The 13,953-nt window shown below is 54.6% G+C and overlaps 6 protein-coding genes across 6 annotated transcripts; 1 reads left to right on the top strand and 5 right to left on the bottom strand.

Moving 5' to 3' along the window:
- Window positions 1–541: 541 nt before the first annotated feature.
- Window positions 542–1,481, top strand: A1O7_06232 (uncharacterized protein; the record flags this gene model as incomplete). Its single annotated transcript, XM_007760235.1, has 2 exons — window positions 542–656; window positions 712–1,481. 2 exons carry the CDS (start codon window positions 542–544, stop codon window positions 1,479–1,481), a joined length of 885 nt encoding a protein of 294 aa, XP_007758425.1.
- A 299-nt stretch (window positions 1,482–1,780) lies between these two features.
- Window positions 1,781–2,812, bottom strand: A1O7_06231 (pyridoxine 4-dehydrogenase; the record flags this gene model as incomplete). Its single annotated transcript, XM_007760234.1, has 1 exon — window positions 1,781–2,812. The coding sequence occupies one exon, from the start codon at window positions 2,810–2,812 to the stop codon at window positions 1,781–1,783; it is 1,032 nt and encodes a 343-aa protein (XP_007758424.1).
- Window positions 2,813–4,505: 1,693 nt separating this feature from the next.
- A1O7_06230 (uncharacterized protein) lies at window positions 4,506–5,807 on the bottom strand (the record flags this gene model as incomplete). Its single annotated transcript, XM_007760233.1, has 3 exons — window positions 4,506–4,683; window positions 4,732–5,164; window positions 5,216–5,807. The coding sequence occupies 3 exons, from the start codon at window positions 5,805–5,807 to the stop codon at window positions 4,506–4,508; spliced, it is 1,203 nt and encodes a 400-aa protein (XP_007758423.1).
- Window positions 5,808–6,528: 721 nt separating this feature from the next.
- On the bottom strand, window positions 6,529–9,018 carry A1O7_06229 (uncharacterized protein; the record flags this gene model as incomplete). Its single annotated transcript, XM_007760232.1, has 1 exon — window positions 6,529–9,018. One exon carries the CDS (start codon window positions 9,016–9,018, stop codon window positions 6,529–6,531), a length of 2,490 nt encoding a protein of 829 aa, XP_007758422.1.
- A 691-nt stretch (window positions 9,019–9,709) lies between these two features.
- Window positions 9,710–10,864, bottom strand: A1O7_06228 (uncharacterized protein; the record flags this gene model as incomplete). The annotated part of the gene is made up of 1 exon (XM_007760231.1): window positions 9,710–10,864. The coding sequence occupies one exon, from the start codon at window positions 10,862–10,864 to the stop codon at window positions 9,710–9,712; it is 1,155 nt and encodes a 384-aa protein (XP_007758421.1).
- Window positions 10,865–12,481: 1,617 nt separating this feature from the next.
- On the bottom strand, window positions 12,482–13,531 carry A1O7_06227 (uncharacterized protein; the record flags this gene model as incomplete). The annotated part of the gene is made up of 1 exon (XM_007760230.1): window positions 12,482–13,531. The coding sequence occupies one exon, from the start codon at window positions 13,529–13,531 to the stop codon at window positions 12,482–12,484; it is 1,050 nt and encodes a 349-aa protein (XP_007758420.1).
- Window positions 13,532–13,953: the final 422 nt, after the last annotated feature.

Here is a 13,953-nt window from a genome sequence, read left to right as displayed (position 1 = left end):
CTGCACGTCTCCTCGAGTCGACCATTGCTGGATACTGACACAATTTTCTATCGGACAGGGAACACCAATGTCGATAACGGGGCCTTTCCTCTGAGCATTTGACGTGGCCCTTCTTACATGCGAAGCAACCTGCCCGAGACTTTTTATGCGAGCGCCGGGAACAAAGAATAGCCTAGAGTTGGGTTGATGAGCAGAACGGAGAACTCAACTTGGCCGAGCAGACGTCTTCTGGAAGAGTCAAGCACCGTTGATGAGGACGTGGTCATATCGTCGATAATTAGCCTATATAGGTACGACTTGGTTTACGACACGGATACGGCGTTCCATTTTCGGCGCTCAGCTCCACCATTAACGTCATTGGGCCAATGACGTCGCTCACGTTCACTCTGCGTTCACATTGCGTTGACCTTGACTTCACAACCGTGCTCGCGTGTTTGCTTGTCTCCGGGCAGCAGGTATTCATGTATGCATGCTTCGAGCAATTACACTTACAGGCCTTATCCTCTGCAGAAGAAGATTCACGTCCCGCACGTTTGTGACCATGAGTTGGATGGACTCGTGGTCAAGGCCGGGCAAACATGCCGCCGTGCCTCCTCCGTTCTATCTGACTCAGGGCGACGATGTGCCCTACTGCCGAACTTGCGGTAGAGTTATAAGTAAGTTGATTTGTCAAACCTGGTTTTCACCACAGATTGTTGACGAATATCCGAGGCGCTCGCAAACAGCATCACCAAAAGACAACCAACACCATCAAATACTGCTCAGATCGATGTCGGAATCGTAAGCCTGGGCCCCTGGATAAGAGGATAGAGAGGACGATAGTGGCGCTTCTCAATGCTGAGCCTGCCCAGCAAACCACTGGTGCAGCCAAACCAAAGGCAACAAAGGGTGACCGTCGGATCATCGTAACGTGCGAGGAGATCGAGGAGGCCGTGTTTGGCAGTCGACACGACCCGACCAAGACGTTTGGACGAAAGAAGAACCGAGCAAGTCGAGCCTTGGGTGACGATCAGGATGGCGAATGGAAGAGCGTGGACATGGAGGACGACCAGGATCATGATACCAGCTCCGACCAGGATTTGTCTGGAGCAAAGGACACACATCACCGAGGAGTGCGTCCGCTGGTACGGCCATCGCAGTGGGCATCTGACGTCAATGGCAGTGTTGGAGGGGAGAAGGGCTGGGCTGAACGACAATCCGAGACTGCTGAGGAGCTTGAAAAGCGGATGGAGGGTCAGCAGCGTGCTGAACAGCGTGAGATGGTCCGAAGGGCGGCTAGAAGAGGCGTCGTTTTTGGGTTTGCAGTAGACTCTTCCGAGCAGGATCGTCAGGGTCAACATGCCACAGCAGCAACCACAGTAGAAGGGCGAAATGATGGCTCAGAATCGGAGACACGGCGGAAGTGCGAAGCCCTCATGAATGGCTCGGTAGTCGAACCCAGTTTCGCCAAGGGCAATTGGGCCATCCGGTGGAGGGAATAGCCTGGACTGCAGTTCTGAGGTAGAGGGAATAGCCGCCATGGCGGCAAGGAGGATGTAAGAACGAGACGTGCAGGTTCTTTCTACGAGCAAGTCTGCGAGTACAGGGGAGTGACAGGACTGAAGCTCCGTGCTCCGCTTGGCCACTCGGACCTGTCGATCAGGCCCTCCACTGCCAAGGGGACACGAGTCACATCACCCTACTACGCAGAGCATACATGCATCTACATTATGAACATGAGCCACGGCCATCCTAGGATACCGATCACTCTTGATAGGATTCTTCTTCACGATGTCTGCATCTACATATTGACGTGAGCCATGCCCATCTTAGGATACCGATCGCCCTTGATGGGGTTCTTCTTCAAAATGTCCGCAATCTCCTTCATCTCCTCGTCCGACAGCTCCACGTGCTTCGTGTTCTCGACCACCCGCTCCGGCCTGGTGGCGCCGGGAATGGGGATGATAGTCCCCAGCGTGAGCTGCTGCCCGTCCTCCGTAGTGATGCTGCGTCCACTGAGGGCCCGGACCCAGGCGATGGCGATCTGAGCCTTGGTCACGCCCTTTTTCTTTGCCAGCTTTTCCACCTCGTCCACGATCTGGTTGTTATACTCGAGCACATCGTCCTGGAACCGGGGCGAGATCTTGCGGAAATCCCCCTCCGGGATATCGGCGTTTCGTCTGATGGTTTCACCGGCCAGCGCACCGCGGCTGAGCGGACTATACGCGACGATCGGTATGTTGAGCCGCGCGCACGTGGCCGCCACACCATTGCGCAAGACATCCGTCGTCCAAAGCGAGACTTCGACCTCGACGGCGGCGATGGGATGGATCGCGTGAGCCCGCTCGATGGTCGACGCCTTGACCTCCGACAGGCCGATGGCGCCGATCTTGCCCTCCTTGACGAGCTCGGCGAGCGTGCCGATCGTCTCCTCCAGCGGCACGTCGTGGTCGAGGCGCGCGCACTCGAAAATGTCGATGCTCTTGGTCCCGTCCAGGATCGCCAGGCAGTCGTCGACGCTGCGGCGCACGTTCTTGGCCGAGCCGTCCGGTTTCATCGACCCCGGGAGCGTGCCGCCTTTGATGCTGAGGACCACCTTGTCCGCGTCGTCGGGGTGGAGCTTGAAGTACTCGTTGAGCAGGTGGCACGAGTGGCGCGACGGCGGGCCGTACAGTTCGCCGCCGTTCCAGAAGTTGGAGCCCTGCGCCAGTGCCGTCTCCATGGCCTTGAAGCTGGCCTCGGCTGGTTGCGGGTTGGGCCGCCATGTCAGGCCCATGAGGCCGTAGCCGATGGGGCCGACGGGCTTGCCGACGAGCTTGACGTTGGCGGACATGCTGGAGAATTTGCTCGGCGTACTTGGAGTGAGCGTTATCGAGGAATACGCTTTTCCTCCTGCGAGGTCGAGAGCCTCGAGTGGATGACACAGAGTTCTGGGATATATATCGTCCTGTCCAGACTGGACCCGGTCCAGAATTTCACCGCACCGATACACTGTACGCGTGTCAGTAACTAGATCCCCCCAGGACGAAAATGCCCCGCCGTAACTCTTACGACTACGATGGCAAAGATGGTGATGTAAAGCAGCCGCCGCAAGGGTGGAGACTCGTGCGATTCGGCAGTTATTTACGAGCTTGTTTCTTTTGGGCTGTACGAGGACATACCTGTACCGCGTAGGTAGCAGACGTGCAGACAGTGTAGGGCTAAGTACCAGGAAGTACAAAGTATGTACGACTACGAGGTAAGGAGGTCGCTATCAATGATGATCGAATCGCAAGTCAAGCCGATAGGCATGCGAGGCATGGAGCGGGCACTGGCAGCAAAACATAGATCCACCCAATGAGAACGCACACGTCCACGCTGTAAAAAGGAATAGACGAGACTGGTTGATCGGGTGCGTGGGCGTTCGACACGATCTCCAACCTCCGGGTCTCCGGGGTACTGTAACGGTGCTTGGAAACCTGACTCGATCATTCTTATGCCATGCTTATTACTCGACGCTTGACGGTCGAGTCTCTTTGAAGGTCCCCCTTAGTTGTCGACACTTGGTTGGAAAAGGGTAAAATTTCCGCACGCCGAGGTCGTTACGTTCATTGTCCGTACAGTACGAGGAACGACGGGGTCTTAAGGCCGGACTGTGCATATGCATGTGCATAGGATTCGGTGTAGGAGTAGGTGCAACTGCAGGAGGCCAGGTACTCTTTATTTGGACCCAATGGCAAGTCTCGAAGAGGTATTGGATCGTGTCTCGCGTTCTCGGCGTCTTACTGTAGCTGGCCAAGCACAAAGGTAAAGGTCCAGCTACAAAGTACAGCAAGAAACCGTCGGGTGATAGATTCGGCCATAAACAAGGGGATATCATCATAATGTGCCTCGAGACAGTCTGTATGTATTTATTCAAAAAAAGCCAAGTCCACTTCCGCTGGCCAGCGACTCTGTTGTACCATGCCACGTTCATCTCAATGTACAGGTGAAATCGTCAAGTTCGCCTATATTCTTCAATCCGGGAGCCAAAAATGTGGGAGATGGACTCTCCTCGTCCAGAAAAGCAAGAACGCACTGCACTGTTGGAAACACTTTTGCTTGCCCTCGATGGTCCATCCCCTTCTCAAGCCCAAAAACCAATCGCAATCCCACGACCGTGCCTGCCTGCTCAGAATACCACGCTCTTGTTACAGGGTTTCATCGTCTTCTAGCGACGCCTTTGTGCATTTCGATCGTGTCATCGTCGACATAAGGGAAAACAAGTGCGCCTGCCACATTCGCTCGCACCCTCCACGTCAGCTGGTATATGCACCATGCGGCCACCATGGCACGTTCGCCAAGAGCAAAAGGCGCGATGCTCGATTCGAAGAACTCCAGACTTCCTTGCTTTCATGCTTATACCACTGTGTCTCGCCAGCCGCCGGTTTGCAATGCTGAAAATAAGAAAAGACGTCATTCTGACGAAGAAGGGTATCACTGATGATCTGGTGTTGTCACAGCAAATGGCTGCCAAGGCCCGAAATTCAGGGTAAAAAGTCGTCGAGTCACTCAAATTGGTCGTTTTGCGCATCGGTAACAGTGTCGCTCAGGTTGATGAGAAGTTGGGCCAGACATCGCTTGGTGGCTGCATCGTCCCTGAGGACGTTGGAAAACGTTGCATCTCGAAGTGGTTCTGGGAGGCACTGGCGCAGCGCTTGACGAGCTCTATTATTATCGCTAAGTCTGGAGACCATGTCAGTGGACAGTCCCGGGCAAAACTGAGCGACATACCTCAGGAAGCATCTAACGACGTGTTTCAGCAGCCGGACAGTCTGAGTCTCGACCAGACCAATGACCATGTTGCTCAAGACGGTGCCCACGGCATAGAACCGCTCGTACGTGGCACAGATGTATCCCAGGCCCGTATCATCAAGCAGTATCTTCTGGACGATGAAGATGGCGACCGTCTTGGACAACTCACTGCCGGTTTCCATGATTCGTAGGCACAGCGGGATGATCTCGGTCGTCAAGAGGAAAGTGATTGTTGGCGAGGAGTTGCCGGCATTGGCGCCAGGTGTCCCTGATGGGTTGATCGAAACATTGGAGGACGGCTCGTTCTTGACCAAAGCACCAATGACGCCGAGTGAAGTGAGGCGGAGGTACTCGAAGGGTCTCGACTTCGACGTCGTGTTAAGAAAAGGGTACAGGAACAAGGGGATGTGCGCTGAACCGTGAATTAGCATGTGTCTTGCGCCCGTAGTTCAATAGTGCCTACCGTTGAGAAAGAGGCCTCTGGTCTCATTGTGACTAGCAACACACTGGAGCAGGGCCAGGGCGTTGCAAACACGGTTGCTGGCTGCTGCCGTGAGCTGGCTTGGGTTCAGCAGAGGATAGACCGAGATGATCTCCTGAAGCAGACTCGTCATGACGCCAAAGCTGTGCCAGAGAACCAAAGCGAGCTCGGGCACTTGTTCCCGCTTCTTGCTCAGCTCCATCAGCGCCCCTTCCCTTCGGTTTGGGTCCAGAAGCTCAGCCACCCATTGTAGCACCTTCCGATTCTCTTCCGAGAGCTGTTGATCCATGCCCGGCGCCGCCTGCTCGTTCATAGCCGTGAGGGAAGCGCCAAGGGAGCTTTGCGCGTTATCGGCCACGGCCTGCCGGTTGGTGGCCTGCGCATGCGAAGAGCTGTGATTGGGGTTCGCCGCGAGTCGAGAGTAGTGTTGCGCAGCAGCAAGTTGGGCTTGCGCCTGTTGCTGGCCATGGCTCAAGGGTGCGTGACTTTGCTGGGGTCCATTATGCTGCCAAGCGGACTGCTCGTGCTGGTTGTATTGTTGCTGGTGGGAGTAAAGATGCTGCGTCTGTAGCATGATGGTCGAGGTCGGTTCGGGTCAGGCGAGACTCATTCTTAGCTGAGGCGAGGGTGAGGCAGTAAGGATGTCTAGGAGGGTACGGAGTAGCGCGCGGCCGACCGGGACGGAGGTTGCTCAAACGATGAGAGCAGAGCGTGGGTGACTAAGTGTGAATTATAGAGGCTGGAACTCGAAAGTAAGAGGACCTGTTGTGGATGCGAATTCGAAGAGAAGACAACCCAAGGGATTTGATACAAAGTACGGAGCAAAGAAGCGGGGAGTTCGAGTTTGAACGGGATGGACTCGGCCCCTGTGCGGCTTGTTGCGGTCAGAGGCTGCTTTCTTTCGCTCTTCACGGGGATATGTGCGTGGGCCTCTTAGCGCGCAACCGTGAGGGCTGCGTGACGCCCAGTTGGCTGCTTAGATAATGCCCGTGATTTAGTGGCATTTACTGGGTGGGGGCTAAATAATGGGCACCTTACAAACACCGTAGATCGGTCAGATTCACAGAAAGGATTTTCGATACGCGCTCACCTGAGACGCTCTGGACAATGCATGTACAGTAACTCACACCCATTCGACAAGCTGCGTCCGAGTATAGTCCCCCAACACTAAACACCCAACCTATCACGCACCACATGTACTCCGTACGTTGATGCCGAACCTCAAGTCTGCCCCACCATGCGTACAGAAGATTATCCAGAACAAGCTATACATACAGACATCATCGACCTCGACGTCATGGGTGCTGATCCGCCTTCCTGCCCTCCAGCACCAAGTCGACTCTCTTGATCGGATGTAGTAACATGCCTGGAAGACACATTCTTCCCTCGCCAGCCACCTCAAACTGTTCGCCGCCGTCGTTGTTGAACTTGTACCCCAGCCAGCGATGCCACAGCACCTCCGGGAAGCCAGCATTATAGTACCACGTGGTGCCTCGGAAATTGTGTTCCCTCTCGCCAAAGACGCTGGTTCGCGCGGCGCCTGTTGCCCCGTTTCGGCCGGCATTGAAGACTGACTGTAAGTAGTTTGTGGGCCACTTTCGGTCGATGTACTCGGGATGCGGCACGTAGACGGCCTTGAGCCCATGATGCAGCGCGCAGCTTGCCGGCCACATTTCACTAAACATGGAGTGTTTCTTCAGTGCGGTCTCCTTGTGCATGGTGACGAGGAGCTTGCGTGAAAGGCGAGAGGCGGTTATAATTGCTGTGCGACGGGGTGGTCGGCCGCGGGTGATATTGTAGCCTGTCGTATCATCCGTAAGGAGCCAAGTTGTCCCATCAGGATCGAAGAGGGGGTTGAACACAATAAGGTCAGCATCTTCGCCAACACCCCAGGTGTATTTGTCCTTGTCGAAGGACGTCGGTGGTACCGGGTCGGTGTCCATGGACACATCGTCGTCGAGGGGACGTTCAGGACCCCAGATGGGCTTGTCCCCTTGTTGCTTCATGGCTCCGGCCGGGGTGCTGAAGCCAGGATTTTTTGGATCTTTATTCGCACGGTTGAGGCTGCTCCATAGATTTGCCACGCTGTTTGTGCCGTGCTCTGTCTGGATGCGGACCATTTGGGAGAAATCTTCCCATTCGCCGTGCTCGGAGGGCACAAAGAACCGACTGTTCCTTTCCCAGAGAAGTTTGCGGGGTTGTTGTTTCGCCCATTGCGTGATACTGTCGAAGAAATGGTACCAGTGGTGCGTGGTGCGGATGTCCATTTCCCAGTTCCAGAAGAAGTCGTACTCGGGGTGTTGGTGGGCGAAGTATTGCATTGGCATGAACGTGCTGCGATATACACCGTGGACAGGCAGACCGCGCATATTCGTCTCTTCAAGACCGCCATACATGAGCTCCATCTGCTTCTCGGTCCAAAGAGTACCCATGCCGTGGAACTCCTCCGGCAACGAATCTCGCAGAATCCGCTCATATGTTTCGTCGTCAGAGAAGATGGGCACGTCGTTGGATTTGACTTGGACAAGGAAATGTACCACATACTCTCCGCCACTCAACATGGTCAATTCCGAGATCAGGGAGCGCAGGTAAATCTTATCCTCAGGGGTGTATGGATAATCCCACCACGTTCGAATCACAACGGCCGTGCGCGGCAGCTTTTCGGAACCCGTCTTCGGTTTTGAGGGGCTCCCGGATGCCTTTGGTGGCATTGCTGCAACATCAGACGAATCGTCTCTCTTGCTGTATGCGCTACCAACCGCCATTGCCTGGAACGCCTCAATACGGGGGTGTTCAGGCAATGGTTTGAACCGATGATTGTTCGCCTTCACACATCGTTGTTGTACTTCTGACCAGTGGATTCCCCTCCAGTCCACTTCGGGCGTTTCCTGCCACACGAGGTCGGCGCCCTCTCGCTCGCCTTCTTGCTGTGCTCCACTGCCGCCCCTGTTGATGCTGTATCCGAGCCCGTATGGACCTAGGCGCCCAAATCTGTCGTAGCAGATGTCATCCCTTAATCCCAGCATTTTTGCCGAGCCCATGACCACGTCTGGAAATCCCCGGGGAATACCCTCATACATGCGCACCTGCGGAATAGACACGGTGTTCGCAACGTCCAGGAAGCAATCCACTTTGTCGCCATATTTGGCGATGTACTCAGGAGAGGTATAATTGGGGTACGGATCGAACCTCTTGCTTTGTTGAGGCGCTCTCTTTCTTCGCTCCTTGTCCAGCGGCGCATCTTCCGGTGACCTCTTGGACGGCGGCCTTTCCAGTCCTTCGTCGGTGATATTCAGCGTCTGCCACTCGCCCTCATCCTCTTTCCTCGGGTACTCGGGCACGTTATCGGCCACTGGCACCAACGACCGAAGCCCACCGTAATATCTCTGCAGGAACGGGAAGTCCTCCCACGGTGGGGGCTTTGGCTTCATTTCCTTCTGTTCAATGGCTATCTCCACCTCTTTTTGCGCGTTGTGGCTCATCCGTACCAGTGACAAAATGAAGATGATCAGGGTCGCGGCGACGCCTAAACACAAATAGCGCATGATTGACCGAGGCATCCTACCCAGATATGGGGGGGAAGAGGATCTTTTCGAGCTGTATGCTTCATTGAAGGGCATAGGCTTGAGAGAGTACGAGGCGGCTCGAGAGGAGGCAGTGGAAGGAGAGGCTTCGTCGTCGAGGATGGTGGTGTCCGGACTGTCGTCCTCACTGTGCCGTTGATTGCGATGCAGAAAGCCTTCTTTCTCGAGGTCTGACTCTCCTCGGGTGCGTATTCGTGCCATCGAGGTTGCGTTGTCTATCCCTAGAGACGAACTCCTCGGCCACGGCATAGTTGTCGCAAATTTTAAGGTGGCCGCAGCCCCAGCGCATCGTTGTGTCCACCAATACCGGACGGTGCACTCTCTTCCCTAACAAGCGCGAGACCTCTGTAGCGCGGCACAAGATGTTTAGTTCTGGTTGAAGGATGCGCTGGTCGTGGAGCAGGCTCTGCAGGAGCACCTCTGGTACGGCACGCGATTGAAGGTCCTGGGTCAATCTGGCGGGGGGATCGTTTGCAAATATAAAGGTAGTAGATCCACCAAAAGTACTCTGTATATACACAGACCAGAGAAAGGGTCCAGGGTGCGCGGGCTGTTCTCCTTATCGCCGCCCGGTTCTGAGCGCGAAGTCAACATCGGCTCAGTCCAGATGAAGCCCCACAAAAATGCAGTCAAATCAGGGCAAGTGCCCGCTGAATACGAAGCTTCTCCGCGTGTCGCTCTTTCCTCGCAAGGATCAATACGACACAGCGCGACAGCTCAAAAGGTCAAATCACAGTCAGGGTCAGGGTCTCCAGCAACGAAGAATGCGATCGACCCGGTGCTCATATGTCAGACTGAGAAGCGCTTCTATCTTCGCATTTGTAATTCCCGAGGATCATGCCCCCTAACCTTGATGCCGCCGCTATTTGTCCATCGTGTTGAATTCACGGTTCTATTCCCTGGCAACACCAAGCTCCTTCAAAATGCTGTCGTTGTGCTCTCCGATCGTGGGGATTCTTTCCATCCTTGCTTCAACCTCCGCGCTCATGCCAGGAGGCAAGAAGGATTTGACGGGACCGACCTCAGTGTCCACTTCTCGAAACCGACCTCGAGCTGCGAGCTGCTGATGTTCCCACACACCCTGCATGTCGTTCACCTTTGCATTTGCGATCCCCGCCTGCTCAAGTCTTCTCACCACCTCTTCCGCACCACCTTCCCACGAGGCAAAGATCCCGCTGATGATGGCTTCCAGTTCAGCTCGGTTGTCGCTGCGCGATGCAGTGTTTTTGAACTTTGGATTTGTGGTAAGGTCCTCCCGCTGCAGTACTTCTGTGGCCAGGATCTTCCATTCCCGTTCGTTCTGTACGCCGAGCATCACCTTTGCACTCTCCTTGCCGTCAGGTCCCATCCCCGTCGAGAACGGCCCATAAGGGTAGATGCTAGCATGCGATGCTCCGGCTCTTTTGGGGCCCGACTGCCCCTCAAAAGCATAATACAAGGGGAAACCCATCCACTCTACCAGTGACTCCAGCATGGAGACGTCTATCACGCATCCGCGTCCCGTCTTCTGCCTCTGCATGATTGCTGCCATGATACTACTGTATGCATAGATGCCTGCTGAAATGTCCGCAATGGAACAACCCACCTTCGCCATCTCGCCTTCAGTTCCCGTGATACTCAGCAGACCTGCCTCCGCCTGAATGAGGAGGTCATACGCCTTTTTGTGCGCGTAAGGCCCATTGCTTCCATATCCACTGATCGACGCATAGATCAAACGATCGCCTCGGTTTTCTCCAGGGTAGGCCTCGTTCATCGTCCTCTTCATATCTTCATACCCTAGCCCCATCTTCTCTGCGTCCCCTGGCCTCAGATTTTGCACGAAGACATCGGCCTTCTCGCATACCAGCTTTCGCAGTATCTCCATATCCTTCGGATCCTTGATATCCAAAGCCAAGGATTCCTTGTTGCGGTTTATCCAGACGAAGTGACTGCAGAGTTTACCCCTAACCCGATTGTCGTGGTGACGCACGAAGTCGCCGCTGCCTGGTCGCTCGATCTTGATCACTCGTGCACCAAGATCTGAAAGGTGCCGAGTTGCCAGAGGCATGGAGATGACCTGTTCTAGAGCCACTATAGTTATGTCGCTCAGTGGCCGGGCTGAAGGAGGATTGAACTGGAATGCCGCTGACTCAGAATCGCGAGCAGTGCTATACCCTCGGCGGTTGACAGGGCGTGCGGCGTCGGAACGGGGTGAAAAGACTGACATCGAATCACATATTGACGGTGCCCAGAACACATTCCTCCTCTCCTGCAATCTCGCGGTCGGACGTGTAAAATAGCAACGACCCACCGATTCGAGTTGTCTCCAACTCTTCAGGTCGACGCCCTGTTTGTGTAATAGCTTGTATGTCCGAGACGAGATTCTGCTCGCCATATCGACCGCGCGTGTTCATAGCACGACACTCGGACCCTGTACGAAGTAATCTGGACACTTTCTAGACTGAGCAAACAGCCGAGAATAGCCAACGAAAGGAGATCCAGTCGTGCCTTTTGTACTCCCCGTTTCCGTCCTCCCAATGCCCTTTCCCCCGCACAAGGCTGCTCTGCCGACGGCGGTTTCCCGGCGCGCTCGTGCTTCTGCGGAGCAATTCTGGAGCTCCACTGTGATTTGAATAAAAGCAGCACAGGAGAACCCGCCAGAGTACCCTTTTGTGACTTCACACTTCACTCACTCACTCGCTTCGCATGCCAACGGTGTTGTGAAATACAACGCATATGCGGTGCTATGCTACCTAACGGTGGACTGCCAAGCCTTGTTTCGCATTCACCACTTCGAAATGCACCCACCACCACAGCTGTGTGAGACAAAAAGGCCACCAGTGGTCCTCAAACTCCAGGCTTGGACTTTTCAACAAACCTAGGTAGGTAGGCAACAAGAAAAAGAGATGAGTCCCCCGAGCTGGGTCGGATGTACTGGGACTGCTTTCCCACGGAAGGTCAGCAGCTGGCAACCCAGCAATCATAACTCTCTGGGTCCAACCCCAGTCGAGTCTGAGCGCGACAGATCAGTTGTAGGGTGTGTGATTGTTGGAAAATAGTGTGCTGGATGAAATGAAACATCACAACCAGCGACAAGCCGTTGTGTACATGGATAATTTGTTGGATGAGGTGCAGGATCGGTGGCATAACGCAGCAAGTGAATATCAAGCAAGGCAGGCACGCCGTTAGCTTTTGACCCCGTGCCCATTGTGAATTGGTTCAGAGCAGGCCACACCATGACCACCTGTATGCAAACCAGGGATCGCAGATCCGGTGCTTTCGGGGGTTGCCCCTTTCAAGGATGCACTCCGCTGGTATTTACTCTGGCCCGTTAGCTTTTAATTCGTGCCCATTGCCTGTTGCTTCAGCACAGGCCACACCATTACTACATGACATACCAGCAAGTGCAGTCCGGTGCTTTCCGAGGTTGCCCTCTCTAAATATGCCATCTGCTGGTAGCCGCTTTGCAGAGCGCCGTTTACAACCTCTTTTACATAGTCAAGGACACTGCATTTGTAGATGGAGACAGAGGCCACTGAAACAGGGCTAGAGGAGGAAGTTTGAAGAGGAAGCTGAACAGGAAGTTAAAGAGGTGAATGACCAAGATGTCATGGGCTGGTGCGCATGAGAATTGATAACTGAAACGACGGTTGCGACCTTGAAGTACACCCAGGTTGGATATACCTCATAAGAAATTCAAATCCCACCGTCCTCCAATCACAGTCTTTCCTTCAGCGGCAACTGAAAAACGATGGATTAGCAAACTCGGTGGTAGTGGATTCCTATGCTCGTGTGCAATGTGCTCGGCGAAATCCCGCGCCGTGGTAAAAGCCGTGTAGTCGCGCACGAGCTCCTCCCCCGTTGCAAAGCAGAAAATACAGCCGTATTTGATGTGAGCGTGGCTTTCTCGCCTAGCCGTGGATGACCCGTTCGATGATATCGAGACCTTCTCGGCCCGTGGAAGGAATAAGTGACACTTGGCCAGAAACGAGCTGCGGTACTGGATGAGCAGATCGGGATGCTCGCGCACCTCATCTGTGGTATGTATGTTGGATGTCGTGCTGTTCGTGACATGATAGCGTACTTTATACGCGCAGTCCGGGCATTGCCAATTGAGGTACGCGCCGCCGAAGGCCTTCAATTTGCGCCGGTTGTCCTCGTTGAGTTCTTTCTTCTCCACAAACGAAATTCGACCCCTGTCTCGCCGGTTACTGATGCCCAGCGCGCCGGGGCAGAAGTTGCCCAGCCCGGCTGGGCGCATGTCTTCTGGCATCCGCCGGCTGGGGTTGCTTGGATTGAGAGCCGGGAGTTGTCTGATTTGGTCGTGTCGGTAGAGCAGCGTATCCCAGACCATGGCAAAGGGGCGACGATCGAGTAGGTCGCGGTCGTAGTGCTCGACGAAGATCGTCTGGATCCCGCGCACCGAATGCTGCATTTGCTCGACGAGTTCGCCCAGGTACTGAGCTGCGACTGTGTCAGAGCCATCGATTATATAGGGCAACTGCTGAAAGTCGACCGTTGAGAGCGATCTCAATCGTAATTGTAGTATCTGAAGGCGCGGGTCGTAGGCTTTGATTGAGTTGGGCACAATGTCGGGGAAAATGTACCAATCAATCAGGGTTCTGAGCTTGCGCCGGATTTGGTTGAGCGTTACTTGCAGGTCATCTAGAGCTTGTTTGACTGTGATCGGACCAGGCGGAGGTTGCATAGGATCATCAAGCACGATGGCGGCCATGGCTGCGCGAGGTGCGAACTTTGGCGTCGCCTTACAGGGTTCGCGATCTCACTTCTGGATAGAGCTTGGGATCTGTAAGATGTGGTTGCTTGACATGATTATCATGGCGCAAACGAACTCAAGGTGACGATGGGTTGGTATTGACTGCGTTGCGCCAATGTCGCTAGAAGTCTCGAGGAAGGCTCGACCATAGCGCGCCTATCGCTGTGCGACGAAGAAGCTCTTGAAGGGAGACATCAGGCTGAGGTAGAGGGCCTACCTATTTAGCTGCTTGAGCAGAGCCGATGGTGCGAATGGGTCACGAGGAACAAATGCACAGGGTGCCGTCGGGCATATTGGGTCGCCTAATTGGTTGCGCGGGATCGCTTCTGCAAGAGTCGAAAGCCTGTGACGAAAGGCTCCCAAAGGGCTCAGAAGCCGGG

This window comes from Cladophialophora yegresii (assembly GCF_000585515.1).
Source record: "Cladophialophora yegresii CBS 114405 chromosome Unknown aczIN-supercont1.4, whole genome shotgun sequence".
NCBI lineage: Eukaryota > Fungi > Ascomycota > Eurotiomycetes > Chaetothyriales > Herpotrichiellaceae > Cladophialophora > Cladophialophora yegresii.
This window is presented reverse-complemented; position numbering and strand designations above follow the sequence as displayed.